Source organism: Mauremys mutica, chromosome 10 (assembly GCF_020497125.1).
Source record: "Mauremys mutica isolate MM-2020 ecotype Southern chromosome 10, ASM2049712v1, whole genome shotgun sequence".
Taxonomy (NCBI): Eukaryota; Metazoa; Chordata; order Testudines; family Geoemydidae; genus Mauremys; species Mauremys mutica.
In genome coordinates, this window is record NC_059081.1 from 62,190,271 (window position 1) to 62,206,075 (window position 15,805).

A 15,805-nucleotide genomic window follows, 5' to 3' on the forward strand; every position below is an offset into this window, starting at 1 on the left:
TAGCCAGAGCTTAGCTGCGAGATCACAATACTCTGGAAGGTTCAACAGTCCTTTATATAGACAACACAGTGCTGGCTCCACATGAATTGGACAAAAGGGAATTTTTTTGTCCAGTAAAGAGAATTCCTCATTCTTTTTTCCCTCATCATCAACATTATTCGTTGTAAAGAATTGTTATGGCCTTTTGTTTACTGGGTGCCAAGTGTATTGTTACTGTAAATAACGAAGGGATCAGGTTAATGAGTATGTCAGTCAATATTGCCATTATTTTGCTGATAGGAACATGTTCAAGAGAAAATGCTGGTAAACTGCTGCTGCAGGATTGTTTCATAACCTTTATTCTCAATCTCTTGTTGTTCCCTGAGGCAAAGACTTTTTAAAATTTCCAGGGGCCCTCTGACATTGAAAAGCAGCCCTGGCATTAGGCTAATAAAATGCCCATTGACTTCAATAGGATTTGGATATTGGGGAAAAAATGTTTTCCCTTAGATTTTGTGGGCTATATTGTATTTATGGTGGTACATTATTCACACTTAAAAAAACCTGTGTGTAGTAATGGATGCTTAAATCAACTGGGTATTCACAATTGAGGGTGAAAATTTAAACACTTGAAGTTCCACAGGCAGGGGGATTGTAGAAGTTCAAGAATAAATACCACTCACCTAGAACAGCAAAGAGACTTTATCTGCCACTGGATAGAAAATTGTCCCATTTATTCTGACCTTTTAAGAGTTCATATATATTACCGCAGAAATGTAGCACTTTGTATATAATTTTCTGTGCACAGAAAAAGTTGGTCCCAGTTGAGCACAGAATTTCCTGGTAGGTTTTCACTGTGTATGTTCGTGTTTCATAAGAACATAAGAACGGTCATACGGGTCAGACCAAAGGGCCATCTAGCCCAGTATCCTGTCTGCCAACAGTGGCCAATGCCAGGTGCCCCAGAGGGAATGAACAGAACAGGGAATCATCAAGTGACCCATCCCCTGTCGCCCATTCCCAGCTTCTGGCAAATGGACTAGGGACACCATCCCTAAACTGGGTTGGTTGGGATTGGTCACATGGTTTGATTCTGGTTGTTTGATTGGCATCATACACCATTATTATTACTCCTTTTCCATCTTTGTAAAGGGGTAGCACTTAAAGGTGTGCAGGGCGATCAGCAGAAGCCACCTTGGCAGTTTCTCAGCGGGACAGGCTGGAGTTAAGGTGTTCCGTGAGCGAGTTTAAAAAAATCCCATCCTGCACTGGGATCCACTGGCAAGGACACCGGTTCCCATTCCATGTCCCACTGAAGTTAATGGGACTCAGGGGGCTGTGTCACCAAATCTGTGTTCTGTGCTTTTCCATTCAGACTAGTGACTATACCCACTAGCGTTCATATAACTGGACTGATACCAAGTTCTTGAGAACCCATAAGCTACCAGTTGTATTTGGTTACTTGCTCCTTGAAAGGGAAGCACAGGCAGCTCAGGGCCAAAGCTGCCCTATTATTCCAGGCTGTCTCACTGCCCCTGTGGCACATATGGCCATTTCCTTTAATATCCTGGACACACCGGACTGAATTAAGGTTAAGTATTTTATGTGTTATTGTGAGGTTGTGTGTAATGCTTTGAGCAGGGAGATGTGACTAATGTAAACCCTGGGAAGTGTTATGTGCTTCAAAGCCTATTTAAAACAATGTGTCGGACGACCCAAGTTAAGTGGGGTTCCTAGGAAATCCCTGGGGAGAGGTGAATACAAATTACCTTCTCTGGCTATGCAAAGACACAACCTTTTGAAGCTTCACCCGAAGGAAGGGACCATTGTCTGGCTGCGTACCTATCCAAGCTGTATAAAGGAGTGACTCACAGATGCCTGGGGCGGGGGGAGGTATTTGTTCTGAGCTAACAGCTGTTCTGAACTTGTGACCACAGAGAAACCCCTTGGTGGGGTTTGAAGGATGGATCGCCTGCCAGAGCCCTTGTTGGAAATGGGGTGATCCCTTATTGGCATAAGTGTCGGTTCTTTTCTCTGTAAGGCTTTCAGCTTCAGAACAGATGTGCTTGCTCAGGAAGGGCAGTGTGGTAGTGTATATCTATGGGCAGTTATGGTCTGCTGAGGCAGTCTGGCTTGCTGGGGAACTCACAGCGTAGGCAAAGAACTGTGCAGCCTGGAAAAACTTCTATCAGAAGGGAGAGAGACACCCGTGTCTACCCAAGAGAGGGGATGGCTGAAGAGCGGGGAGCCTAGGGCGGCTGCCCTTGCTGGACCAGAAGGGAGAAATACAGGCGCAGTTGCACTAAGCTGCAACAGACCCTTTTTTCTCTCCCTTTCCCTCCACTCAGACCATCAACCTTCAGTTGGGCCTACACATAGTCTCATCACTTATGGTACAAGAGCATTCTCATCCACAGCTGCTGCTGCATGGGATGCTCCTCTTGCATCTTTCCACCTGCCGTGCTTGCTCTATCATTTCAAATCCCACCTAAAACCGACGTGTTCTCCTTTGCCAGTGCCTTGTCATTGCTTTCGCCTTGTGCTATCTTCTTTTGAACTCTACATTCGCATTTTGTCCCGTAACTGTAATGCAGTCTCAGAGACGGGGCCAGATCCTCAGCTCGTGTATGCTGGCGTAGCTCCAGTGATTTCACCAGCGTACCGCAGCTGAGCACCAAGCCACCAGTCTGCATGTGAAGGATGCTCTACAAAATAAATGGTTTTACATGTTTCTTAGTGGAACTATGGTCCTGACTCCATCCAGTGGTATTGGAGCACCAAGACCTTGCAGGTCCTCACCCAGCCAAGTAATTGCAGTTCGTCAATGTACTTATCTGGGCAAAGGTTTGCAGGCTTGTGCCTTTATTGCCTAACATCTGGAGTTTCTGAAGCAGAGCTGAAGATTTAAAAAATGGTATGTGCTCTATTGCCTTCTCTGGGATCACGTTTCCTTTGTGAAATCTCCCTGTTCCTAGGGTTTCACTGCTTATGCAATGGAGCAGGAATGTGCTTCTGCATGCCTGGAACTTGGTGGCTTGCCCCTTGGAGGGCTAGAGACCTGGGGCCAGCCCTAGTTACTCAGGAAGCACACCTGAGCAGGGATCAGCTGATTCGCCTGCAGGAAGCTACCTAGAGAGTATTCCCAGGGAGAGCAGAGGCTGCTGGGTGTGAGGAGGGTCTAGCAGAGAAACCTGGAACCTGAGGAGTGAGACGTGGACAGGAAAGGCCTGGGAGTGACCTGGTAAGGTGGTAAGTGGATGGATGCAAGACCTTCGTTTTTAATGTGTGTTAATTTCATAACCCTGAGCCCAAGCAGGGGTGTGGATGAACACATGGGGTTGTGAGTTACTAAAGAGACCCCTTGGAGTGGGAAATGGAAGCAGGGGGCTGCTTGCAGGGTTGCCAGGAGGCTTTGTGGGACATGGCCCCCGGATGACAGTGCAGATTCATTTAAATTCATAAGCCAGTTTGGGTTCTGGGTGCGTTTCCTTTCTGCACATATTTGAGGTCAACTTTGGCTAGCAAAATTATTTTTGGAAAAGTACATTGTATGTTCAAATAACGCTGAATTGTTGTTGTAAGAGGGTCAGCAGCCTCCTGAGCGCCCCTCATGGCCAGAGGTCGCTTGGTAGCACCTGGCCTCAATTTCCTCTTTGTCAGAGCCCCTTAAGAACTCTGCGCAGTCACTCGGCCAATCACAGCCCTTCTTGAGGTCTGGGGGTTTTCTTAATTAACACACAGTTCCTAAAACAAACGCAAAAAAAATCTTCCACCTGGCCTTAAGCTGGGCACAGTCCTTCCTGCCTTAGGCACTGTCCTATCCTGCTCTCGGGGCCTTCGCCCAAAGGAAAAACAAAACCTTCAGCTGGATCTTCCCAGCCCCCAGACCCTTCCCCAGGAACCGCTGCAGGAGCCCCTCTCTGCCTGCGGCTTCACTTGGCAGTTCTTTTTCTAGCTCAGCCCTTGCTGAATTTGGCCTCTAACTCTTTGTAGCCTAGGTGCAGCCCTGTCCCTTAACAGGCTCAACTAGGAGTGCCTGCTATTTTTATTTTCTTTATTGGTCTTATTTTAATCACATTCCAGAGGAATATCATGTAGGCCCCACAGAATGTGTCCTCTGGGAAGCAAGAAAAGGGTTATCCTCTTCTGTGCCGTATTGCAGGGATCTGCCGGGGAGCAGGGTAAAGTCAGCTATGCAGGTGAGCGGGGAATCGGCATGTTAACCTTAGGAGCAAGAGACAGGATCTAAATGAATTTAGTGAGACCCCAACTGGCTCTGGGTGGGTCTCTCCCACTAGTCAGGAAGTATCCACGCCCTATGGAATTCCATTCATCCCGATGGCATTAGGAGCTGAGGTTAGTGTGGCAGTTGAGTGCTTCAGATCCTGGTAGGGATGATGTGCAATGGGACAAAACGTGTAAATGATGCTGGAGGCCATTAGGGACATATTATAAATTGAATAGTACAACAAATGTGTCATGGTCTGTTAGGACTCTGGGGACCTGGTGTTCCACTACATTACCCTGCTTTCATACCAGCGTTAAGTCCACTGATGTCACGATACTCCAGTGATGAGGGGAGAATCACGCTGAAGACAAATCACATAAGTAATAAATTTGGTCTTTTGTCTACTATGATATTGAAGACTCGGTTTTCAACAGACAGAGCCTGAGGTAGCTACACTATGAACTTGTACAACTACAATGGTACAGACGTGTGCCATGATTGTAAATTGAGTAACTATGCATACAAACAAATACTTGGCTACCCAGGGACCTGCTGGTGCATGCTACGCCACACTCTGTGCAACACAATATTGGTGCAGTAAGGTCCACAGTTTTTGGACTGAGGTACTCAGTCTCTACCTGCCGAATGATTGCTCTACAAAGTCAGCGTATGTGTACTGGGATTGGCGGGCTACTTCTGATGACAGGCAAAGGAGGAGCCGCCTTATTTTTATTCTAATTGAGGATTTCAGGAACACCAAACACTTTGGGTCAAACTGTTGGTGAGCTCAGTTAATTGTTACATGCAAAATAACATTAAAAAATGCTACAAAGTTTGGGGCCAGATTTTCAGCAGGTCAAAACTGAGCAAATGTCCATGCATTTGTACGTACCCACTTTGCACACACAATCATGCTATGTATGTGTGCACAATTGTAGAACTATTTGCACACACAAATATACCTAAGCAATAAGAATATCCGTGCCACAATGTCATACCACTCAGTCTACTGCTGGGTAATAAAACATATTTATATTTTTGTACACACACACACACACACACACACACACACTTTCTTTCCTACTGTGGCGACCTCATTCTCATTCCCCAAATCAAGACTTTTTCATTCACTCCTTTAAACAAACCATAAACCTCACATGTATAGGTCTTGGAAGGAGATGCATGCCCCTAAGGAGAGCAGAATACTGAAGATTAAATGTGCTGTGTCAATCTGAAAGAATTTTGCCCCAAACTTATTTTCAGAGCGAGAGCCAGACTGTCTATTTCCGATACCGACTCTCTGCACACTTTGTAGTTACATGCGATCTCTTCAAGGATCTCAATGCATTTACAAACATGAATGAGTACAGCCCATCAACACTCTTTATGGAGCTGAGAATTACTGTTGATGGAGAAACCAAACTCAGAGTACTCCGCTTGCCCTTGGTCACAGGGGCAGCCTATGACACATCTGGGGAGAGAACCAGAATGCATCCGACGAAGTGGGTATTCACCCACGAAAGCTCATGCTCCAAAACGTCTGTTAGTCTATAAGGTGCCACAGGACTCTTTGCTGCTTTTATAGTGTTGTTGTAATTTACTGTTTCTTGTAAATTATACACAGCATGCTGTGTGGCTGAGGTGACTGCTATATGCAGACATAATTACATTAATTATAACTCATTTGCAATAGAATTTTCTCAGTCAGAGCAGGGATAGCGTGCTGTTACTAATCCAGAATGGCACACTTCTTTCTTTCCATAATGACTGCCTGGCTATTGAGGATTTGGGCCAGATCCTCAACTGGTATAGATTAACATGACTCTATTGAAACCAATGGAATTATGCTGATTGAAACCATCTATGGATCTGGTTAAGAACATCAGAATGGCCATACTGGGTCAAACCAAATGTCCATCTAGCCCAGCATCCTGTCTTCTGACGGTGGCCAATGCCAGGTGCTTCAGAGAGAATGAACAGAACAAGTAATCATCAAGTGATCCATCCCCTGTCGCCCATTCCCAGCTTCTGGCAAACAGAAGCTAGGGACACCAAGCAAACTTAAATCAGACTCTATGGCTTGGTGCCTCTTTTAATTCAAGTTTACTTAAATTAGTCTAGCAAACGTGACATTGAAAAAGGAATTTGGAGTTTGTCAATGGTTTATTTAAAACATCATCTTCTAGTGTAAATCCACCATCCGTCGTAAAGAGCCAACTTTGGCATTCACAGCCCCCCAGTCAAGGAACCTTCTGTACTCTCCGCATTTCAGCAAGTTTTGTCATCGCCCTCTGAAGTTCGGCAGCTCATACAAGAGCCAAGAGCCACCCAGAACATTGAGGGAGTGGATCTCAGGAGGATGGATACAATCCTGAACTGAGGGACAATCATCTGTGAGCTCCAACATTTGGCCTTGAAGGTCCTCTCTTTCGAAAATGTGGGATCCGGTGTTCTGAGATGGCAAAGGGACCACAGAGAAGGAAAGACTGAAATACCTCTAACTTTCAAAAGCCAGACAGATCTTCTACTGATTAAATCTGGCTGCTATTAAAGAAACATACACAGAGAGATACTATTTTTTCATATCTGTTTGCTGAGAGGAAAGGTGGCATTGTGGTTAAAGTACTAGACTGGGATGAGGAAGATGTGGGTTCAGCTCTCACCACTATCATGGTCTTCCTATGACCTTGGGCAAGCCACTTGCATTCTGTGCCACACTTCTGCAAGTGTAAAATGAGGATGATATGACCTTTCTCCTACCCTCCGTCAGTCTTCCCTGTTTCCATGGTGAGCTCTTCAGGGCAGTTTTGTCTCTTACTATGTTTGTATAGCACCTAGCATAGGCACCGATTCCATGGGTGCTCTGGGGCTGGAGCACCCACAGAAAAAAAATAGTGGGTGCTCAGCACCCACCGGCAGCCCCATGGATCAGCTCCTCCTCTTACTCCCCAACCCTTTCTCCTGCCAGCAGGACCCACCAATCAGCTCCTAACCATCCCTCCCAGAGCTCCCACCTGCCATGACCAGCTGTTCAGTGGTGTGCAGGAGGTGTTGGGGGGAGGAGGAGGAGGCACTGAGTGGAGTCACCCACTTTCAGAAGTCAGGATATTCTCCCCTTTTTAAGAAAGTACTGTTGTCCCAAGTAATTGGGGCATCCATATAAGTCGTCCCCCTGCCATTTTCTACCTGGCTGAAATTGCTTTGTTTGAAGTAGGGTTGCAGATCCAGGTGATCAATACTACATTTGTAACAATGGCCCGGGAAGCTCCTGTCTTGGTAGAAGACAAGCCACAATGTAAATATTTATAAAACCTCACCCAAATGCACGCATTAGATCATAATATTGGCATATCTGGGCTTGCATGCCTGCTGCTCTGCTTACCTTTTCCATTTTCACTAGCTTGTAGAGGTGACAGCTCGGAGCCATGAACAAATACAGAGATATCTTTTATCTACAGCAGACCTAATGCTGCAACTGCAAGAATAACACAAAAGGGGCATTTTCTGATGAGTAAGGGGATTTCATGTTGTCTCTTTATTATGAGGAATGGCATTTACTGCATGTAGCATATTGCATTCATCATCTTTGCTACATTTGTGTTATTCTTGTCGCCCTGAGTGCTAATGAACTGTTCATTATATACCTTGAAGACAATGGCGGCAGAGTGTAAATTGATGTGTGCCAATCAACACCAGCTGAGGATCTGGTTCAGTATATTAAACAGACACTTATCTTCTTTAGATAAAATTGTCCTCAATTGTATTTGCCAGTGAGATCGAACAGCATATTTACCCCATATGTGCATTCTATCCCATCTACCCGCCACTGTTGAACTTAGCCCACAGACTTCCATGGAGTTACACTTATTTACACCACGTCTAAATTTGACCCGTAATCAATCACTATGCCTCTTTTATGAAAACAAACTGTTTCTTACTCCTTTTGTTATAAAGAGATGACAAAATATTAAATCAGTTACTGTAGGAAAATGACTGATTTCCTAAAGGCCTACAAAAGAAACAACATCAGATGTGTCTCATAATACATGCTGCAATGCTACCCTACATATTGGAACATATCCTGACTCCACAAGACAGTAACAGAAAGGAATTTCGGTCAGTGTATGTACCATAGCTCAGCTATGTGGGGGAGGGAAGGAGAGAGGAATAGTAGAGATCAAAAGACATATTCCAGTAGACTTTGCACTGACTTCACATTGGAGGGTTACATGTTTCCCTGCACCTTCTGAAAAGTTCACCATTTATTGGGCTGATTGTGCTATCAACATAGCTACTTCAAATATTTGAGCAGTTGAACCAACTGGGTCTTATCTGATATTTTGCTTTGACTTCAAATTATGGGTTACTTGCTAATACTGAAACTCAGCAGTGTTAGTCCTGGCAAACTCTCTTCTTTTGAGAGGTCATCTAGTCTAGTCCCCTGCACTCATGGCAGGACTAAGTATTATCTAGACTCCAGGGTTTTAGCCTTTGGCCAAACCTTTGCTTACAGATCTTAATGAGAGTTAGATAACCTTGAAAGATCTGACATCCTGTCCTCTTTTGTAACTAGGGCTCTGCCCCAGAGCATTTGGATCATTGTGTCATTCTTTGGGGTTTATTTTGTTTATGGCTTTCTGATGACAAACCCCTTTATTCCTGCATAGGAGTTTGGCCAATGGCTATAGAGATCATGATTAGTGAAAGAAGGCCGAAGTGGCTTGGCCATGTGTAGATGTCAAAAAATTGTATTCCTAAACAAGCCTTTGACTGGATGGCACTTAGTGGAAGGCAGAAAACAGGAGGACAACAGACCATGTATATGAAAACCATTGAGAAAAACGTTACTGTCCTGAAAACAGACTATAATAGAGTAAGACATGTGGCATTAGACAGAGGGAGGCAGAAATGCTGGGTTGCATGATGTGTCATGAGGCAGGAGAGCAACTAATATAAATAATTAGGGATTATTTTGTACTAAGTATCTCAACCCCTTTGGATGGCTTGGGCTTGTTTTTGTTTTCATGCTGAAAAGGTTGCCAGGTTAGCTGTTGCTCTTCTTTGGAAGAGTGCGACAAGTAGCACCCTTGCAGGGCTTTCTTGTGCTCTCACCACACTTATACAACAATATAACTCCCCTGCCTCCAGTAGACTTACTCCTGACTTAGTGGTAGGACTGAGAACAGAAGGGGGCAATCAACACTGCAGTATCTATTGCTTAAGAGAGTGCGCTCAAATAATGGCTGGGTGATGGGGTGTCTACCCCACTCCAGACCTGAGTAAGTATAAAGGGACAATTAATACTGAGACAGGCTGCACCTGGAGCAGAATTAGGGCAGATAAGGTCTGATGAAAGCCAGCTGGGCAGGAACAGGCTGAGCTGGTATAAAACCAGGAAGTGGCGCACAAGGAGGGGGCTACAGGAAGGAACTCTAGTTACTCCCTAGAGAGGAGGGGACTTGGTAAGAGAGAAGGAGGTGCTCTACGGAGACAGTAAGTCCTGGGATCCTGCTTTGGACTGTAGGACTTGAACTTGAGAGAGGGTGAAGTAGCCACAGGGAGCAGAGGAGGCTCCCATAGTAACCCAGGGATGGGCCAGAACACGGTGAAAGGAAGGTAGGAAGAAGCCTAGGAGACCAGCAATAGAGTCTGGGATAACAAAGACCATGGTTGCTAGTTATAGGGTGGCTGGTCTGGAACCCAGAGTAGCAGGCAGGCCTAGGTTCTCCTACCAGCCAGGGGGAAGTGGCACAGGATTGCAGGAGACACCAACTGGACAGCTGATCTGGAGCAGGGTGACCAGGTGTCCTGTTTTTAAAGGGACATTCCTGTATTTAAGTCTTCCTGCAGGTGTCCTGACTTTTTCTTTAAAATGTACAAATTGTCCATATTTTCTGTCTCCCCCCAATCAATACTGGTGGGTCCTGCTGCCGGCCAGATCCCTGCTCAGCAGCTGACCACTCATGAGCGGTGGGTGGGTCCAGTGGCCGATGATGGCGGTAGGGCAAAGCGGCAGCGCACAAAGCCAGTCTCTGCTGGTCCATCAGCGCAGCTCCTGTTGCGTGCTGGCTCTCGGCCAGGAGGGCCTCGCCCCTTGTCCTGTTTCCCGCCAGCACTGGCTGTGCACTGTGAGCTGTGGTGGCTGGCAAGTGCAGGCAGTGGCTGGTTACGTGTCTCCTCTGCTGCCCACCTGTTGACCCTTTACATGCTCCCTCTCTCTGCTTGGCCCCTTTACCTGCCTCTCCCAGCCCTGCTGCTCCTCCACATCCTCCCTGTTGGGGCGCATCCTGCTCCAGCGCTGTGCAGAGAACCAGCACTTGGTCAGAGCACTCAGCTCACCAACAGCTTGGTCGCCAGGCTCCTTTCTTCCCTCGCTGCGTCTGGCTGGGCCGGTGCCCCAGGGTGCTGGCCAGGAGGAGCCAAGCCCTGTGTGTGCTGAAGCCCCGCACAGCCCTGGCAGGGGGCAGCCTCTCCGCCCCTCAGCTAAGCTCTGGGGTGGTGGTGGTGGGGAGGGGGGAAGTGATTTCCAGCCTGTTCATGCCCTGACTCTGCAGGCTTCCTCCTCACCTGCCCCCCTCTCCCACCCTGGGTCCTGCCCCCAGGGATCGTGGGGCTGCTCCATCCACTGGGCACCCTGCCCTGCTGAGCCCCCTCTCTGGCTGGGTTTGCTGAAACCCCTGCAGTAAGGTTCATGGTCCCTGGTGCACAATGCATCTGTGGGGCTTAACCCCTTCCTGCCTGCGCTGTAGCCGGGGGAAAAGAGGCGGGTGGGTTATGTCAGTGGCCAGCAGCAGCCTGGAAGTGTTAGCTGCCTTTTGACACTGTGAGCAGGAAGGGACAGGAGCTGCTTCCAGAAACGGAGGAAAATAGGTGTGGAAAAGATGAGCTCTGCGAAGACTTGGACCAGGTCATCCCTTCCCCAGCACCTCCTGCCTTGTGGCTGGAAGCAGCTCCCGTCCCCTCCTTCCTGCACAGCGCTGAAGGACTGCTGCTGGCCGCATTCTGGTGTGAACCCTGGCAGAAACTGGGGTGGGGGAGCGAGGGGAATGTGCCCCCTCCACCACCTGTTGCCTTGGGAAGATGTGGTGCCAGGTACCAGGAGAGGGGGGCCCAGCCAGGCATGGAGGGCGGAGAGCACCGGGCAGGGAGGGTCGGTCTATTGATCACCGCCCTGTTGAGAGAGGAGTGTGTGTGTGTGTGTGTCTGTCACCTCTCCTTGTTGTGTAGGTGTGTGTCTCACCTCTCCCTGTGTGAACCCTAAAGCCTTAAAGATAAGAAGGTAAATAAAGACTCCAGCTACACAGAATTTCTTTTTAACAGGGGGTTCAGTCAATTTGATGTTAATTTGAACGTTGGTACTACATAGTTCTGACTGATTGCTGTTGAACTGGCTTGAATGTGAGTAATTTTACCAGGTGTCCCATCTTCAGCATAGGGAAATACGGTCACCTCGTCTGGAGGGACACTGATGCCGTGGAAGGAGGCGGGGGACCATAGTGACATTGCAGAAGGGCCAGGTCATGAGGAGAGAGAGAGAGAGCGGGCTCACAGCGTGAGTACTGCACCGGGTGGGAGCTGATCCCCAGATGTCGCCATAAAGAGGTGCCCCCACTGCTGAGTGAACCCCATGGCAGGCTCCAAGCAAGCACAGCACTTAAGCGCATGCTTAACTTTCTCTATGGGACTATCCATGAACTTCAGTTAAGCAAGCGCTTAAGTGCTTTGCTGGATCAGAGCCTCACGCTGTCCCCCAGAGGCCATGCCGATTGCTTCCAGAATGCCAGCGGGTTTTGGGCAGTCTGTCTAGAGATTTCTATTGAATTCGTCTCCCATATGACTGTACAACATACTGCCAACAGGCCACTGGAGATGATACAGTCTAGCACTTTTTACTGGAGGCCTGCTACAATGCTGAGCTTCTCTCACTGACAAAGGAGCTTGTGTCTCGGATCTATGTGCAGACGCTCAGCTCGGCCTCACCTTTGGCGTCTCCATAAGGGGACTGTACTGTAGCCGTGGAGGGCAGACTAGAACTGAATGTCTCATTGCCTTTGCTCTTTTCCTCTGTATTTAATCTTGTCCCTCTCACACCTTCATAATCATCTATACAGATTAGTCTTTCCAGAACGGTGACCCTTCATCCCTGCTCATGAAGAGCCAAGGATCAGAATGCATCTCGCTGTATGTAACGGTCTCTTTGGATCCAAAGTACATATGCTGCAGGTGTGGCTGGCGAGTGCTGCATGGCTCCCCCTCCACCAGCCCGGCAAACGCTCTGTATGGCTCCCCACCAAAAGAGACAGGAACAGCAGCATGGGGCCCTCCCCTCCCCCAGGAATGGGAGCAAAGGCCCTCCACCCTCAGGGACAATGGGGGGTTCTTTGTCCCTCCCACCCTGAGATACAAGGGTAGAGGTTGTGGAGCTCCAAAAACTCTCCCCCAGGCTCCATGGCATCTGCTTGGTTGGGTGGACTGGGCCTGCAGCATTTCTATTCCTGCCTCCCACAGTCCTCTGCTGGGCTGGCGCTGGTGGCTCCTGCAGTTGACATCACATTGAGGTGCATTGTTTAAATCTAGTGTTTCAGGCTGGCTGCAGACTTAGGCAGACGTCTTTGCATTGGTTCCACCCAAGTCATACTTTCAAGCTTTGCTTTACATCCCTCTGGGCCAGAGGTACAAACAGGAGGTTCCAGTGTAATCAGATAATTCCAGGAGCTGGGACCCTCGACCCAGGCCTGTAGTGCCGATGGCTAGTTAATCCAGCCCTGCACTGGATCGGTGCTTAGGTAACTCTCTGGCCCGAGGCTCAGACCCTGGCTTGGTGGAGAGCTGTGACTGGCACTGCCCCTCAGCTGGGAGGGGACTGTGGCTGATTCCTGCCATCAGCTGGGCGCTCAGTTCTGCCTGCTCCATGCCTGGTGGCTGAGGAGGCTCCGGCTGCTGCTCCCTGGTGATACTTCCAGGGCCCCCTCAGCCCTAGCTCCAAATCTCTGGTAAAAGGGGAGGCTGGAGGACTATGATCTAGACTGTAGCTGATGGTTACAGTCCTCCCACTGCCTCTCTCTGGTCCAAGTCCTGCATGTTTCACTCTATGGTTCAGCTCCTACTACCTGTCCCGCACACTGCGTTTTGGGTAAGGTCGGCACAGCCGTGGAAGTGATTGGGATGGAGCCTGGTGCCCCTGTAATCCCTTGTGCGTCTGCCTAGGCCGGAGCCCTGTGTTTGGCATTGGGCACTTTGTGTTGGAAGCAGCTATGCAATGCTGGGGGAGGGCAGGGAAAGATGAGGGACAACTTTTGGATCAGAAGATGATACCGTAGCCCAAGAACACAGGACAAGCCTCGATGTTCCCCTTAGTACACTTACAACAGTACGCTGAGAGCACAATGGTTGTTAAAGCATTTTATTCATTGAGACCCTTCCAGGCAAAAGGCATCTTGATTCAGTAGAGATCAGTGGCACGTCTCAAAGAGCCGACTCTGCCACTCATAGCGCCCCACTCGCTGAATCTCCGGTACTGCCCTGGCCTCAGCAGGTATTGGCGGCCTCTGTAATTCGGCAATTCGTAAAGGATCCAGTGCCCCTCCAGCACAGAACAAGAGAGCATCTCGGGGGAGCGTAGCTGGTCCATGACTTGTGGAGTGTCCTCAGTTAACTCGACCATGTTGCCTCTGTGATCCTCCTTCTCATAGATCTTTATCCTGTAGGTGCCCCTGTGCTGTGACAGAAAATGAGACAGGGTAATAGAGTGACCGCAGCAGGCTGGCTGCCTGTGGTCCTCGGCCCTTAAAGCTGCCTCTGCTCCCTACAGGAGGGGAATCCTTGAATGCTGCAAAGGCAGCACATCCACCCATTTGACTCAGACCTACGCGAGCCGTGACTCCCACCCTTGGTGCAGGGAGCATGTCTGGGGCGGGGAGGAGGGAGCCCATCCAGGTGCAAGAAGGGGCGGGGCTAGAATGTACAATGCTGGCCAATCCTCAGTGAGCACAGTGGTCTCCTAGGCTATGCCAAGTTCTGCTGGGGGCTATTTCAGACTTCAGCGGCCCCAGAATCAAGGAGACCGAGAAGTGACTTTGTTCTAAAGCGTTACAGAAAATATTGGGGCCCCATTCTCCCCTCACACTGGTGTAACTCTGTGGGCATCAGGGAGTTACTCCTTAATTTACACCAGTGTGAGGGGAGTGGGCCCAGTGTATCTCCAGATCCCCAGAAGTTACGGAAACATTTTCCCTTCTTAACTCAAAGTATTTTGTCATTTACTGTCCACAGACTTAATCAGGCCCGGAAATGGCAGTGGAAGGTTTCCTATCCTATCCCTGGAATGTCCCCCTCAGCTATCCTGGAGGGACGACCACTAGTAGGAAGAAAGCAGTTCTCATTTTCAGTACTTGGTAGCTAAGCTGAAAATGATCAAATAAGAACCTTATGACCAGAGCCGGCTCCAGTGTTTTTGCTGCCCCAAGCGGCGGGGGTGTGTGTGAAAGCTGCGATATGCGGCAGCTCCACCACCGCCACTTCGTTCTTCAGCAGCAATTCGGCAGCCGGTCCTTCCGTCCAAGAGGGACTGAGGAATCCACCCCTGAAGAGCCGGACGTGCCGCCCCTCTCCGTTGGCCGCCCCAAGCACCTACTTGTTGCGCTGGTGCCTGGAGTTGGCCCTGCTTATGACAGTGGCTTGGGCAATGTTACCATTTTTGGAATTAAAAAAAAAAAAGCAAAATCGAACTCACAGACGGGATCATCCGGCAGGACTTAATGGAGGTGCTGAAACCCTCAGACTGCATGTCAGGATAATCCCCCCGTTTCAGAAAGAACTGCTGTCCCTGGAAGTTGGGACGTTCATAGAGCATGAAGCAGCCACTTTCCACGCGGACGGAGTTACAGCGGCTCAGCTGACTTTGAAAATCCGGCCGGTCGCTGCTGCACTCAACGGAGCGGCCCTGAAAATTTCTGTCCTCGAAAAGGGTGATCTAGTGCGAGAAACAAATGGCAGAGTTTTCAGTAACATCCTATACAGTGTGATTGCGTCCTGGCATTCCAATTTCTCTCCATCCAGCACGCTAAGCCTGAAGTGTCTGGGCCTTACATTTTACTCATAGTGATGATACATTGATATACTCCTGTGACTTCAGTGGAATTGATCCTCATTTACACAAGTGTAAGCGAAAGCTCTGAGAGATTAATATGCAGGGACTAATAGAGGCAGTAGGTCCCTTAGCTCTGCATTCTTGATTCTCCTCTCCTACTGGTATAGACCTGGAATAACTCCTTTGACATCAACAGACTAACTCTGATGTAAATGAGAGGAGAGTCAGGTCCCTGGCTTCAGCCTGGCATACCAAACAATCCCATCCAGACAGGTTTCTCTTACCTTTCCCATTGTAGCTGGATTCAGGCTGCAAGCCATAGCACTCCAGCTGGGCAACTGCCTTTTTATACCTCACAACCAGTGCTAAGTGTGCACACGTTAACAAAAGTCTTTTCTTTGTTCATAGAGCCAGCTCGTGACACGGGGGTCTCATTCACTCTTTGTACTAGTGTCCATTGGTTTTGTGTAGTGGGGAACAGGTTATATTCCTGTTGTTACCAGTGACCA

The 15,805-nt window shown here is 48.6% G+C and overlaps 1 protein-coding gene and 1 pseudogene across 1 annotated transcript; both read right to left on the reverse strand.

Moving 5' to 3' along the window:
• Window positions 1-6,389: 6,389 nt before the first annotated feature.
• Window positions 6,390-7,598, reverse strand: LOC123378743 (annotated as a pseudogene).
• A 6,026-nt stretch (window positions 7,599-13,624) lies between these two features.
• Window positions 13,625-15,589, reverse strand: LOC123378744 (gamma-crystallin B-like). The gene is made up of 3 exons (XM_045032863.1): window positions 15,581-15,589; window positions 14,940-15,179; window positions 13,625-13,925 (listed from the first exon to the last, which is right to left on the reverse strand). The coding sequence occupies exons 1-3, from the start codon at window positions 15,587-15,589 to the stop codon at window positions 13,650-13,652; spliced, it is 525 nt and encodes a 174-aa protein (XP_044888798.1). The 3' UTR covers window positions 13,625-13,649.
• Window positions 15,590-15,805: the final 216 nt, after the last annotated feature.